Genomic DNA, 15,579 nt, shown 5'->3' with positions numbered 1-15,579 from the left:
CATACGTCACTCGCAATATCTCTTGATGCCTTTGCACTTCTGATTGGAATTGCATCAGCTCTCATGTCATAGCCCTTCTTTTTGGCCTCCTCCCAGCCTTGTATATAAAGTTTCTACATGAAAGAAGACAGAAAATTACTTCTCAATATTCTGAAAGATGGAATTTCTACATTTCATAATTTTTTCTTGAAATTTTCATGAATGCATATTTTAGAAGATCTTTATGGTTAAAGAAATGCTTACTTAATTTCTGAATTTCCATTACTTTAATATATGTTTAAATGTTCTTACATGGCTAACATTAGCTGCGTTGGCCTTTGCTAACAGAATTGTCGGTGTGTCAGGCATGATGTGAATTGATGTTTTGTCAGCATCCCAGGCTTCGGTGTATAAACGCTAGGAGAGAGGAGAACACATTCCTTTAAAAAGTGTCTTTATGTGTGTCATGATGAAAAGACTGCAGATTTGAAAGCAGTAGTTATCAAAAATATAACTATGATATAAAAGAAAAGTAATCTTGAAGCAGAACAAGATCTATATAACCAAACTTAATACATTTGTCCACAGAAAGTATTTTACAATCTGCAAGGGGTAGCTCAAGCAAGCTTTAAATAACCTGACATAGCAAAGCTTCTTACTGAACAGCTCACGAAGGAAACTTTGTCCTTTCTCATTATTTCTCAGGCTAAGTTGGCACAGCAATTGATTGATTTGGGATTGCTGGGAAACTGCTGTGGGAGGAAAACTATATGCCTTATTCTGCTGTATCTGTACGTACGAGTTGTTTGATTGATGTTTCTTATTAAAGAGAAGGAGCAGGTACTTTGCAACTTTCATCCTCCAGGTCTGAGATAAATTGCAGAAGCTTCACTTCCAGAGAACATAAGCTATTTCCTCCCAACTTGTTCATCACACAGCATGACACTCAGTCAACAATACAGCATTACAGCGGCTGCAGTAAAAGCTTCAATATTCTGCTACATCCTATCGTATGGCATGGTCATGGCACCACCACCTCTGGACACACCCTACCACCTTGCTGGAACATTGGTTCTGCCGATTTCACACTATTGTCTAAGAACTGCCAAAAAATTTAGCCTGTTCTCTCAGAGATGAGCTTTGTATTGTAAAGTCCCATTAATAAAATAGAAAAACAATACCAAACAAACATTTAAAAATACAGGTTCAGCTGAGATGGGAGAAAGAGGGAAATTCACCAAAATTTTTATTATTACTCTTGAAAAATATGTGATTTAGGTGAATTTTTTCTGGACATTTTTACTAAGTGTTCAGTTCACACACAGCCCTGAGATAAGAGCTTTTCTGGGCAAAGGCTGCATTTGGACATTCATTTTCTCTAAGTCCACAAGGAAAGTATTTAGTCTTATCTTGTATTTTGTATTTTTCAACCCATGAGCAAGCTCTATTAGCTAGTAATACTAGTGATTTTAATAAAAAAAAAAATCCTCACCTTGTTCATTATCTCAGCATTTTGCTTGGCTAAGACCATAGCCAAAGAATCTGTCACACTAGTAAATTTAATTTGGTCTGCTGGTTGACGATACTTCCTTTCACTCAGGATTTCTCCAGCTTTCTTGGCTTTCTCAACTTCCATGGAACCAATAGGAACCCAGCCAATACCTCTTAGCCATTCCAGGTCTGATTTGTAAACAGCCTGAAAAAATGTGAAAGTTCATTACATAAGTGCAAGTGTGATCAAATATTAAAATAATTATAAATAAGTATATCCTAGTCTATATGAACAATTGTATATATTTCTGCATAGCAGCAGGATATGGTTTTGAAAACAATTGTTACTTCTGAAGATTTAGTAAAATAATTATTAAATAACAAAAAGAATAGAGATACTGAAGAATTCCACAAATACCAGAGTAACACACAAATTACACCTCAGTCTAAGGACTGAAAAAATAGGATAAAACATAAATTTTATGATAGAATATTAAACATTTCACCTCTATCAACATGTCCAATGCAAGTGACTGAGGCATATTATATATCTTTTAAAAACTATATTGCACAAGACCCAGTATATTTAATTTTAGTGAATTACTCACATCGCTCTGTAGATCATAGGCTTTCTTAGCATGGATAACATCGTTCTGGTCTGGCAGGCAGATCCACTGATGCAGATAGTGGCGGTAATCAATGTCGCTGACCAGCTCCTGACATTTCTTGGCCAACACGATTCCCAGCATGTCCACTGGGCTACTGAAGTGTGTCTTTGTCTTCTCAAAGGCTTTCTTGTACTCCCTGTCACTCTGGATCTTGGCTACGTGCATTGACCACATCATCTTTGGATCATCCTCTATGTTCCGGGCCCCAATATGGTGGCCAAGCTGCTTGCGATAGCCTTCTTTGTATTTGTACTGAAATGCAATTCAAGATATTATATTTCTATATCACCTCTAAATATCAGTTACTCATACTAAATAGTTCTAGTAATAAACTCTCCAAACTTTTCTATAACTTATAGTCAAAAAACCCCCAAACTGTCAAAGCAATTCTGGGGCTCATAACATGGATTCTCACATTAAATTTTTGAGATTTGAGTTAGAACCCTAAACAGAGATTTTTAAGTAAGTTTTTTTGAAAAAAGACCTCTTCAGGAGTATTAGTGAGAAATGATCCTCTCCTTATTAAATATATTTAATCCTTATTAAAGATAATAATATACATACTTCAAAGATTTAATTAAAGATATGGGTTTATGAGCTATAAAATTAACATGATAGCAGCATTATATTGTCCTTATAACTTCTCAACATTTAATTTTTACAATTAAGTCTTTAAACACATATAATAATTTGCTTCCAAAAATCTATTCTTTGAGATCACAGTTTTAATTGAAAGGCCTTTTACAGAATCCAGCTGATAACTTTCAGGTTGCAGAGATCAGATGTCAGCACATGAAGAAACAAAACAGCGGTTTCTTACATCACTGGCAATTTGCCTGGATGCCTTGGCAGCTTGAATGGGGATAGCATCACTCCTCAAATCATAGCCTTTCTTTTTTGCTTCTTCCATGGCCTGTTTGTAGAGTTTCTAAGTGAAGAATTAAACAATGGGAATCACGTAAGTAAGTTCCATATATTACATTCTATGCAAAATAAACTGCGTGTAAATAGCGTGGATTTAAAAAAAAACTGTGTTAATGTTTATTCTAGCCCAGCTTTATGTAACTTTCTTAACTCAAGGCCTCAGATCAGTAGCTAATAAATTCATATAAAAGAAAGATCTTTGCTAAATACATTAGCTAGAAATTTTTTTCTTCCAAGACTTTAAATAACATAACATTGACTACAATTTTAGAGACAAACTATTCTTCTATACAAGTGGAGTAAAAGTTGCTTTTTAAAGCCACCTCTAACTGATGTGAATTTATTTGCCTAAACTAACATTGAACACTGGGATCACTGCTCTTCAGAATTGAGCTGGAAATTACCTTTTTGGTATTTCCAATACTGGAATTAATTTTGTGCCTTCCCAACAGTATGCACACTGGCAGAAATGACTCCCAAAAATTCACTGGAGACACACAACTTCTCATGGAATTTATTCTCAGTAGTGCTCATTGTCGTATGTATGCACTACTGTACAAATATGCAAATGGTGTTTTTAAAGTCACAATTTTGAGGATAAATATTGGGGGTTACTTAAAGAAACTGATGGTATCATCTATATAAAGTTTATAGGAATACTGTTGAGCCAGCCCTGAAGCAGACCAGTTACGTTTGGAGAGCTAACACACTCACCACACTGTAGTTTTGCATGTTCTGCTTTGCCAGCGTGATTTCAGGTGTGTCAGGCATTATGTGGATTTGTGTCTTGTCTTTATCCCAGGCCTCAGTATATAAACGCTGCAGGAAAAATAATGCATGTTAAAGGGGGAAAAAAATGGTGACTACTTGGAGATCTCCTAAAACATAAGAAGAATTACAGATCTGTACTCCAAGTCCAAAAAATCCTTACTTCTTATACAGCAATGAGACTTTATACTCACTCTTCTAGATATGTAAAGTCCAGATTAAAAATTAGTAACATAGAAAAGAACTCTGTTAAACAAAATGTTTTGAAAGAAGGCATAGAATGCTAATCAGACCCACAGAGATCTAAGAACAAGACCTGTCTGAAAGAGGAAATGGTTTTATTGACATAAATAGGATTGAGATCAGGGCCACAGATTCAGAAAAACTTACATTTTAAGTACAACATCGAATTGTTTAAAATATGGATGTTTCAAAGACTGCGCTAAAAGACGTAGCTTATTAATTACTAGATAAACTTGATAAATTATTAGATTAGACAAATTGCTGTATTAAAAATTAAATGAAAGTTAAGTAACACATTACTAGATCACAGTAGAGGATGTGAAAAGCTTCACATTGATAATTCCAATTTAACTTGCTAACTTGGAAGGTATTATTAAATTAGCACTTGTTGAAGATAAGTTACCTATTGATTACCAAGAATGTAACTTACACTTTTAAAGCCTCGCTGTGCTGGAATCTCACACAGCAACCACATATCTGTATTTCTGGTCGTGTCTCCAGGGTTTAGGTGGAGACTGCTGACATGTTACTTAACCAAATCAAGACTCACCTTATTCATTGTCTCTGCATTCTGCTTGGCTAAGACCATCTGTAGAGAATCGGTGACGCTAGTAAACTTGATTGTGTCTGGAGGCTGACGGTACACTTTATCACTCAAGATCTCCCCTGCCTTCTTGGCCTTTTCAACGTCCAAGGAACCAATTGGGACCCAACCAATGCCCCGCAGCCATTCAAGGTCAGACTTGTAGCAGTTCTATTACAAAATACAAAAACAGCTGGCTCATTAATATTGCCAGTTAAACATTTCATATATACTGTGCAAATAATGTTTACTTTCTGTAAGCTGCCTTCCTCCTAGTTCAATCTGCAAAACAATCTCTGTTAGCAACTTACATTAGACCCCATAACTGTCTTCAAGAGGTATCACTCACCCAACAACATGTTGGGGAATGGTCAAAGAGTAATGGGATTAAAACAAAATCCTGAAAGTTGGTATAAACTTTTCCTGTAACAGTTGTTCACAACAAATAAAGGGTCACCCGTTAAGAACAGCTGGTCTTAATTTAAACCATTTTCTCCAAGATAGAGCAAAGGAATTCTCTCCACTAAAGTCGTCCAACTAAAGAAAAAAAGTCATACTAGGCAATTTCCTCTTTATATGCAGTTAATCTGCATATAAAGGTATGAAGACTGCTATTATGAAGGATTATATGCTGCTAATTCTACTGTTAAGCTAACTGATTAGCTGTATGTAAACATTCATAATACTCAACTTTCCTTAAACATGGATTCAATCACTTCTAAAAATCTTATGACCTTGCTCGGAACAGGTAAAGAATAACACAATGTCAAAAAACAATATATAAGAGAAAGTTCAAGCAGATTCTGTAGTTTATACCTCAAGGAAATTACATACACTTTAGAACTCCAACACTTATCAGCGAGTACTCACATCGCTCTGTAGATCATAGGCTTTCTTAGCATGGATGACATCATTCTGGTCTGGCAGGCAAGTCCATCCATGTAGATAGTGGCGGTAATCAATGTCGCTGACCAGCTCCTGACATTTCTTGGCCAACACGATTCCCAGCATGTCCACTGGGCTACTGAAGTGTGTCTTTGTCTTCTCAAAGGCTTTCTTGTACTCCCTGTCACTCTGGATCTTGGCTACGTGCATTGACCACATCATCTTCGGATCATCCTCTATGTTCCGGGCCCCAATATGGTGGCCAAGCTGCCTGCGATAGCCTTCTTTGTATTTGTACTACAGGCAAAAAAATGTTCAGTGAGTTTTAGTTTAGTTTTCTTTCTGTCCCTTGCAGCCTCTGTGGCACAACCTCCAGAAAAATTAGCATCTGAAACCACTGAGACTTTAGAGTGAGAAAGTATGCAGCTGATGAGCTGCAGTGTACAGCTACAAAAGGATTCATATAACATTATCTGCCTGATATGACTTTCACGTTTTCAAAGACATTCCCTTGCCTACATATTTAGAGCTACTACTCAGTAACTAAGAGCAAAAAAAGTCTCCAGATTATGGCAGTGATACAAAAGGTCTGAAGTTCAAGGAATATGCCCCACATTAAGAATCAATTATTGACCTTCAAGCATGATAGCCAAATATACTTTTATTCAATCTATTCAGGACATAAAACCTGGAAGAACATAGAGACAGATGTGGAAGATTCAGCAGAGATATCAAACACGTAAATAGAATACATTTTTAGATTAAGACCTAATAACGATAAAAATTATTTTATACTGCCTTTAAACAAAAACTTGGTTTGGGTTCTCTTGCCTATGCTCAGCTAAGCTGTGTAGCTGCAACGTCAGGGGCAATGCTGAGGGCAGCACACCACCAAAATAATCCAGCCCAGCACCAGGACATGCTGCCACAAGCCCAGGAGGGACACTGCTCTGAATTATGGTCATCACCAAGCCCCCACTATTACCCCCTCCACACTCACTTGCACATTCCCTCACAGCCCTGCACACCCATAACGTACAGGGACAGCCACAGGCAGGCCCCAGATCCAACACAGTTACGGCCTAGCTGCATGGTTATGACGGGCAAGACCTGCGTTGGCTCCATTTGGTGAAGGCTGCAAACCCTGGTCTCCAACTGCAAGCACCTGGAAACGGCCACAGGCCATGCCCCCAAGGGCTCCTGTCTACTTACATCACTTGCAATGTCTCTGGAAGCTTTAGCAGCCTTGATAGGAATGGCATCTGCCCGCATGTCGTAGCCCTTTTTCTTATCTTCCTCCATCGCAAGCTTGTACAGTTTCTGAAAGACACACAGGCATTGTCCTTGAGCAACACGCCTTCCCGGGCCGCGGCAGTGCCCAGGGGCAGACACTCAACACCAGCTCAAACACCCACCTCGCTGAAGTTCAACCTGTTCTGCTGGGCCAGCAAAATACCAGGTGTATCCGGCATGATGTGAACGCTGGTTTTATCCTTCTCCCAGGCTGATACGTACGAGCGCTGAAAAAATTAGTACAACGTGCAGTTAGACCATACAAGCACAGGGCAACAAACCCAAAGAGCAAACCAGCTCGAGGAACTGAAGCAAGGGGACTCAACCCTCCACTGACTCAGGGACGCCTTTTCCCATCCCAAAACTTTCCCACACTTCACCTTTTTTTTTTTTTTTTCCACGTTGAACCCACTCACTGCTCCAATCACACAAAATAGAATTTCATCAAAATCAAGGAACACAAGTCCCTGATGAAGAAGATCCAATATCCCCCTTGTAAAACCCAGGCCCCAGAAGGAGACAGCCCAACGTCCTGGGAAATGCACTCCTTTCCTTCCAGCTGCAAACACAAGGAAATCTCACTTGGTTCATAATTTCAGAGTTGTGTTTTGCCAGAACCATCGGCATCGAGTCGGGAAGGCTCGTGAATTTGATGGTGTCCGGGTGCTGCCGATACTTCTTGTCACTCAGGATGAGGCTCGCCCTCTTATTCTTCTCATCGTCCAGCGAACCACTTGGGGACCAGCCAATGCCCCTCAGCCACAGGAGATCGGACTTGTACACGTTCTGAAAGGACAGCAAGGACACAGAGCAGATCAGCAACCTCCTTGCTCCCCACAACCGCTCCTCCCACCAAGGGAACCTTGGCCTACCAAGATACACTCCCCTGGGTCAACCCACCAGCCACCACACAACAGGCTCCCACTGACCTCAGCTCCCCACAACCCAGCTTCCCACCACTACACCAGCACAACCAGGTGCCAAGTGATCCACAGATCCTCCCCCTCCATCTTCTGACTCCCCCCAGGAAAATCCTGACCCATTTGGCAACCTCCAGCTGGCAGAGACACAGCAGGCGTCTTAGACCTGATCACCTAACGCTCTTCATGCCGTTCGCCACTGCACCCATAGCTTGTCTCTGCCCACTCTTGCTCCTCCAAGAGAAAATATTTGACTCCGTTGCCCTTCCCCTGCCATGCAGAACTGCAGCCATCTGCAGCAACCCTCCCAACAAAATGCTCAAGGCAAGACAAGGCTCTTTTGTGACCATAAATTGAGACCCCACTCAAACTTCACCCCTGACCTTTCACAACACCAACTCTCAGCAAGACACTACGGCCACAACACAGTCTTGCTCTCACAGAATCAGCCCGGACTTACGCTCCCCACCCAGACCTACTCCAGCAAAGGAACACAACACAAGAGAGATGTCTGGGATTCACACAGCCAGTAGAGAACAACTTACATCACTCTGAAGGTCGTACACTTTCCTGGCTTGTACAACATCGTTCTGGTCCGGCAGACAGGTCCACCGATGCAGAGGGTGCTTGTAATCGATGTCACTCACCAGCTCCTGACATTTCTTGGCCAACACGATTCCCAGCATGTCCACTGGGCTACTGAAGTGTGTCTTTGTCTTCTCAAAGGCTTTCTTGTACTCCCTGTCACTCTGGATCTTGGCTACATGCATTGACCACATCATCTTCGGATCATCCTCTATGTTCCGGGCCCCGATGTGGTGGCCAAGCTGCTTGCGATAGCCTTCTTTGTATTTGTACTGCAGGGTGAAAGAAGCTCAGTCAGCTTCAGGCCAGCTCTTCTGCCTTCTGACACGATTCTGTGGCAGCGCCTGTGAGCAAGCGCTTTGCTAATGGAGCCTGGCAAGATCAGCATGTGAAGAGGGGTCTATGTGCAGCGTAACGCTACTGTGTCCTACTCTTCCACCCCACACCTACGCTGGGGCACAGGAGGCTCACAGAGGCCCAGTCAGCAACTCCAAGCCAGCTCAGGAAGCAGGAGCGATGCACGCCAGCGGACAGGGTCTCCACGCAACCTAAGCATCCCCCTGAGAGGCCAGCTCAGCAGCGGGGTGCAAAAGTCGGAGAAACCCACCGAACTGCTCCAGCTGGCAATCTGGGCCTCATCCTGCCAGCCCTGAGTGCAGTCACCCCCACAGCCCCACAACCCACAGCAGCTGACATGCGCCACTGCACCAGGTTCGCCCGCCCAGTGCTCAGGAGTTTTGTTCTCACAGCCCGGCATGTGGCCTCAGCTGCAGGCCTAAAGCCACTAACTAAGAGTGACAAGGAGCCACTCGACACTATCACAATGCTCATGTCGAAAATTTACAGGTGAAAATCCGAGACCGAGCAAAGAAAGTAAACTTTTCGTTTGCTCCCTACTACAGGCCACCTGATCAAGGAGAGGAAGTTGAGGAAGAATTCTGTTTTGAACTGCAGAAAGCATCACACTTGTAGGCCCTGATCCTGATAGGGTACTTCAGCCACCCAGACATCTGCTGGAAAAGCAGCACAGCAAATTGCAAGCAGTCCAGGACAACTTCCTAGTACAGGTGATGGAGTCCTGACTAGAGGAGAGGCATTGCTGGACCTGTTGCTCACTAATGAGGAAGAACTTATCGAAGAGGTCAAGACTGGAGGTAGCCTGGGCTGTAGCAATCATGCCCTGGTAGACTTCTCAATCTTGAGGAGTACAGGAGAGGTAAAAAGTAGAGTCAATACCCTAAAAGCTCAGAAAGACAACCTTTCAGCTGGTTAGGGCACTAGTGAATGGGATCCCTTGGGAAACTGCTCTCAGAGATAAAGGAGTAAACGAGAGCTGGGAGGTATTGAAAGACATTTTTCTTCAGGCGCAAGAGTTCTCAATCACAACATGCAGGAAGTCAGGCAGGAGAGGCAGGAGGCCAGCTTGGCTAAGTCAAGACCTCTTAGCCAAACTAAAACACAAAATCAAAATGCACAGGCAATGGAGACAGGGACACACACCCTGGGGTGATTGTAGGGATATGGCCTAGGAGGGCAGGGAGGGAATCAGGAAAGCCAAGGCACAGTTGGAATCAAACTTGGCTAGGGACATAAAAAATAACAAGAAAGGTTTCTTCAGGTACACAGGACAACGAAGGAAGATGAAAGAAGCTGTACCCCCAGATGAACAAAATGGGAGACCTGGCTACAACCAACATGGAGAAGGCTGAGGTACTCAACAATGGTTTTGCCTCTGTCTTCACTGGCAAGTGCTCCAGCCACACTGTCCAATTCACTGAATCAAAGGCAGGGACTGGGAGAATGAAGAACCACCCACTGTAGGAGAAGATCATGTTCGAGACCATCTAAGGAACCTGTAGGTGCACAAGTCCGTGGGACCTGATGAGATGCATCCTCGGGTCCTAAGGGAACTGGTGGATGAAGTGGCTCAGCCACTATCCATCATATTCAAGAAGTTGCAGCAGTCAAGTGAAGTTCCCACTGACTGGAAAAGGCGAAACATAACCCCCATTTTTAAAAAGGGAATAAAGGAAGACTCAGGGAACTATACGCCAGTCAGTCTCACCTCTGTGCCCAGCAAGATCATGGAGCAGATCCTCCTGGAAACTATGGGAGGGCACATGGAAAATAAGGTGAAAATAAGGTGATTTGTGACAGCCAACAGGGCTTCACTAAGGGCAAATCGTGCCTGACAAATTTGGTTTTCCTTCTACGACAGTGTTACAGCACTGGTGGATAAGGGAAGAGTGACCAAAATCATCTACCTGGACTTGTGCAAAGCTTTTAACACTGTCCCACATGACATCCTTGTCTCTAAATTGGAGAGACATGGATTTGATGGATGGACCACTCAGTGGATAAGGAATTGGCTGGGTGGTCGCACTCAAAGAGTTGTGGTCAACTGCTCGATGTCCCAGTGGAGAGCAGTGATGAGTGCTGTTCCTCAGGGGTCTGTACTGGGACCAGTATTATTTAACATCTTTGTTGGGGACATGGACAGTGGGATCGAGGCACCTTCAGCAAGTTTCTGGATGACACTGATCTGGGTGGTGTGGTTGATACTCTAAAGGGAAGGGATGTGCCACCCAGAGGGACCTGGACAGGCTGGAGAGAGGGGACGTGCAAACCTCATGGAGTTCAACAAGGCCAAGGGCAAGGTCCTGCCCATGGGTCGGGGCAATCCCCAGCACAAATCCAGGCTGGGTGAGGAGGGGATTGAGAGCAGCCCCAAGGAGAAGGACTTGGGGATGTTGGTGGGTGGAAAACTGACTGTGAGACAGCAACGTGCACTGGCAGCCCAGAAAGCCACTCGTGTGCTGGGCTGCACCCAGAGCAGCGTGGGCAGCAGGGTGAGGGGGGGATTCTCCCTTTCTGCTCCGCTCTCATCAGACCCCCCTGCAGTGCTTGGGTCCAGCTCTGGGGGCACCAACAGCAGAAGGACACGGACCTGCTCAAGCGGGCCAGAGGAGGCCATGAAGATGCTCGGGGGGCTGGAGCACCTCCCCTGTGAGGACAGGCTGAGATTGTTGGGGGGTTCAGCTGAAGAAGGCTATGGGGAGACCTTAGAGCGGCCTCCCAGGACTTAAAAGGGCTACAGGAAAGGGGGGAGGGACTCTTGATCAGGGGTGTGGAGATAGGAAAGGGGTAACAGTTTTAAACTGAAAGAGGGCAGATTTAGACTAGATATTAGGAAGAAATTGTTCCCGGTAAGGGTGGTGATGCACTGGCACAGGTTCCCAGGGTAGTGTTCAACACCAGGTAGGACGGGAATTTGAGCAACCTGATCTATTGGAAGGTGTCCCGGTCCAGGGCAGCGGGGTTGCAACAACATTTATAAGGTCCCCTTCAACACAAACCATTCTATAGTTCTATGATACTGTAACTTTTTGACCTGCCTCTTTCTGAAATGTCAAGAAAGACTGAAGACAGCATGCCCCCAAGGGCTCCTGTCTACTTACATCACTTGCAATGTCTCTGGAAGCTTTAGCAGCCTTGATAGGAATGGCATCTGCCCGCATGTCGTAGCCCTTTTTCTTATCTTCCTCCATCGCAAGCTTGTACAGTTTCTGAAAGACACACAGGCATTGTCCTTGAGCAACACGCCTTCCCGGGCCGCGGCAGTGCCCAGGGGCAGACACTCAACACCAGCTCAAACACCCACCTCGCTGAAGTTCAACCTGTTCTGCTGGGCCAGCAAAATACCAGGTGTATCCGGCATGATGTGAACGCTGGTTTTATCCTTCTCCCAGGCTGATACGTACGAGCGCTGAAAAAATTAGTACAACGTGCAGTTAGACCATACAAGCACAGGGCAACAAACCCAAAGAGCAAACCAGCTCGAGGAACTGAAGCAAGGGGACTCAACCCTCCACTGACTCAGGGATGCCTTTTCCCATCCCAAAACTTTCCCACACTTCACCCTTTTTTTTTTTTTTTTCCACGTTGAACCCACTCACTGCTCCAATCACACAAAATAGAATTTCATCAAAATCAAGGAACACAAGTCCCTGATGAAGAAGATCCAATATCCCCCTTGTAAAACCCAGGCCCCAGAAGGAGACAGCCCAACGTCCTGGGAAATGCACTCCTTTCCTTCCAGCTGCAAACACAAGGAAATCTCACTTGGTTCATAATTTCAGAGTTGTGTTTTGCCAGAACCATCGGCATCGAGTCGGGAAGGCTCGTGAATTTGATGGTGTCCGGGTGCTGCCGATACTTCTTGTCACTCAGGATGAGGCTCGCCCTCTTATTCTTCTCATCGTCCAGCGAACCACTTGGGGACCAGCCAATGCCCCTCAGCCACAGGAGATCGGACTTGTACACGTTCTGAAAGGACAGCAAGGACACAGAGCAGATCAGCAACCTCCTTGCTCCCCACAACCGCTCCTCCCACCAAGGGAACCTTGGCCTACCAAGACACACTCCCCTGGGTCAACCCACCAGCCACCACACAACAGGCTCCCACTGACCTCAGCTCCCCACAACCCAGCTTCCCACCACTACACCAGCACAACCAGGTGCCAAGCGATCCACAGATCCTCCCCCTCCATCTTCTGACTCCCCCCAGGAAAATCCTGACCCATTTGGCAACCTCCAGCTGGCAGAGACACAGCAGGCGTCTTAGACCTGATCACCTAACGCTCTTCATGCCGTTCGCCACTGCACCCATGGCTTGTCTCTGCCCACTCTTGCTCCTCCAAGAGAAAATATCGACTCCGTTGCCCTTCCCTTGCCATGCAGAACTGCAGCCACCTGCAGCAACCCTCCCCACAAAATGCTCAAGGCAAGACAAGGCTCTTTTGTGACCATAAATTGAGACCCCACTCAAACTTCACCCCTGACCTTTCACAACACCAACTCTCAGCAAGACACTACGGCCACAACACAGTCTTGCTCTCACAGAATCAGCCCGGACTTACGCTCCCCACCCAGACCTTCTCCAGCAAAGGAACACAACACAAGAGAGATGTCTGGGATTCACACAGCCAGTAGAGAACAACTTACATCACTCTGAAGGTCGTACACTTTCTTGGCTTGTACAACATCGTTCTGGTCCGGCAGACAGGTCCACCGATGCAGAGGGTGCTTGTAATCGATGTCACTCACCAGCTCCTGACATTTCTTGGCCAACACGATTCCCAGCATGTCCACTGGGCTACTGAAGTGTGTCTTTGTCTTCTCAAAGGCTTTCTTGTACTCCCTGTCACTCTGGATCTTGGCTACATGCATTGACCACATCATCTTCGGATCATCCTCTATGTTCCGGGCCCCGATGTGGTGGCCAAGCTGCTTGCGATAGCCTTCTTTATATTTGTACTGCAGGGTGAAAGAAGCTCAGTCAGCTTCAGGCCAGCTCTTCTGCCTTCTGACACGATTCTGTGGCAGCGCCTGTGAGCAAGCGCTTTGCTAATGGAGCCTGGCAAGATCAGCATGTGAAGAGGGGTCTATGCACAGTGTAACCCCACTGTGTCCTACTCTTCCACCCCACACCTACGCTGGGGCACAGGAGGCACATGGAGGCCCATACGGTAGCTCCAACCAAACTATCTCAGGAGTGTTACTCTACCAGCCCAGCATGTGGCCTCAGCTGCAGGCCTTCAGCCACTAACCTTCACAAGGGGCAACACAACACCTTTTCTCCTTCCTCTTACTGAAACCTCAAGACTGAGAAGAGATTGAACTCATCCCCTTGCACTAACGGAACAAATCTGTACTACAGATCCTCCAATGGGAGAGTAAATTCAACTCCTGCAGAGCTGAGCCCTGAAAAGATACTCTGGGGTGCAGTAATGACTGGCCTCCAGTGACTGGATCTGCCCCCAGGTTAGACAGAAAGAATAAACGCCCCAGTCATAACAGAAAACTTGGTTTGGGTTTTCTTCCCTAATGCTCAGCTCAGCTGTGTAGCTGCAACATCACGGGTGTGCAGACTGGCAGTGCTGAGGGCAGCACACCACCAAAAAAATCCAGCCCAGCACCAGGACATGCTGCCACAAGCCCAGGAGGGACACTGCTCTGAATTATGGTCATCACCAAGCCCCCACTATTACCCCCTCCACACTCACTTGCACATTCCCTCACAGCCCTGCACACCCATAACGTACAGGGACAGCCACAGGCAGGCCCCAGATCCAACACAGTTACGGCCTAGCTGCATGGTTATGACGGGCAAGACCTGCGTTGGCTCCATTTGGTGAAGGCTGCAAACCCTGGTCTCCAACTGCAAGCACCTGGAAATGACCACAGGCCATGCCCCCAAGGGCTCCTGTCTACTTACATCACTTGCAATGTCTCTGGAAGCTTTAGCAGCCTTGATAGGAATGGCATCTGCCCGCATGTCGTAGCCCTTTTTCTTATCTTCCTCCATCGCAAGCTTGTACAGTTTCTGAAAGACACACAGGCATTGTCCTTGAGCAACATGCTTTCCCGGGCCGTGGCAGTGCCCAGGGACAGACACTCAACACCAGCTCAAACACCCACCTCGCTGAAGTTCAACCTGTTCTGCTGGGCCAGCAAAATACCAGGTGTATCCGGCATGATGTGAACGCTGGTTTTATCCTTCTCCCAGGCTGATATGTACGAGCGCTGAAAAAATTAGTACAACGTGCAGTTAGACCATACAAGCACAGGGCAACAAACCCAAAGAGCAAACCAGCTCGAGGAACTGAAGCAAGGGGACTCAACCCTCCACTGACTCAGGGACGCCTTTTCCCATCCCAAAACTTTCCCACACTTCACCCTTTTTTTTTTTTTTTCCACGTTGAACCCACTCACTGCTCCAATCACACAAAACAGAATTTCATCAAAATCAAGGAACACAAGTCCCTGATGAAGAAGATCCAATATCCCCCTTGTAAAACCCAGGCCCCAGAAGGAGACAGCCCAACGTCCTGGGAAATGCACTCCTTTCCTTCCAGCTGCAAACACAAGGAAATCTCACTTGGTTCATAATTTCAGAGTTGTGTTTTGCCAGAACCATCGGCATCGAGTCGGGAAGGCTCGTGAATTTGATGGTGTCCGGGTGCTGCCGATACTTCTTGTCACTCAGGATGAGGCTCGCCCTCTTATTCTTCTCATCGTCCAGCGAACCACTTGGGGACCAGCCAATGCCCCTCAGCCACAGGAGATCGGACTTGTACACGTTCTGAAAGGACAGCAAGGACACAGAGCAGATCAGCAACCTCCTTGCTCCCCACAACCGCTCCTCCCACCAAGGGAACCTTGGCCTACCAAGACACAC

The 15,579-nt window shown here is 45.5% G+C and overlaps 1 protein-coding gene across 1 annotated transcript in view; it reads right to left on the bottom strand.

Moving 5' to 3' along the window:
• NEB (nebulin) overlaps positions 1–15,579 on the bottom strand; it is a 157,666-nt gene that overhangs the window by 71,930 nt on the left and 70,157 nt on the right. The window contains exons 52-70 of the mRNA XM_074828481.1: positions 15,280–15,483; positions 14,820–14,924; positions 14,617–14,724; positions 13,344–13,655; positions 12,462–12,665; positions 12,001–12,105; positions 11,798–11,905; positions 8,300–8,611; positions 7,417–7,620; positions 6,957–7,061; positions 6,754–6,861; positions 5,527–5,838; positions 4,624–4,827; positions 3,777–3,881; positions 2,959–3,066; positions 2,079–2,390; positions 1,472–1,675; positions 292–396; positions 6–113 (exon numbers count right to left, since the gene is read on the bottom strand). Coding sequence (XP_074684582.1) covers positions 6–113; positions 292–396; positions 1,472–1,675; positions 2,079–2,390; positions 2,959–3,066; positions 3,777–3,881; positions 4,624–4,827; positions 5,527–5,838; positions 6,754–6,861; positions 6,957–7,061; positions 7,417–7,620; positions 8,300–8,611; positions 11,798–11,905; positions 12,001–12,105; positions 12,462–12,665; positions 13,344–13,655; positions 14,617–14,724; positions 14,820–14,924; positions 15,280–15,483 — 3,333 coding nt within the window. The remainder of the gene's footprint in view (positions 1–5; positions 114–291; positions 397–1,471; positions 1,676–2,078; positions 2,391–2,958; positions 3,067–3,776; positions 3,882–4,623; positions 4,828–5,526; positions 5,839–6,753; positions 6,862–6,956; positions 7,062–7,416; positions 7,621–8,299; positions 8,612–11,797; positions 11,906–12,000; positions 12,106–12,461; positions 12,666–13,343; positions 13,656–14,616; positions 14,725–14,819; positions 14,925–15,279; positions 15,484–15,579) is intronic.

Source organism: Strix aluco, chromosome 6 (assembly GCF_031877795.1).
Source record: "Strix aluco isolate bStrAlu1 chromosome 6, bStrAlu1.hap1, whole genome shotgun sequence".
Taxonomy (NCBI): Eukaryota; Metazoa; Chordata; class Aves; order Strigiformes; family Strigidae; genus Strix; species Strix aluco.
This window is presented reverse-complemented; position numbering and strand designations above follow the sequence as displayed.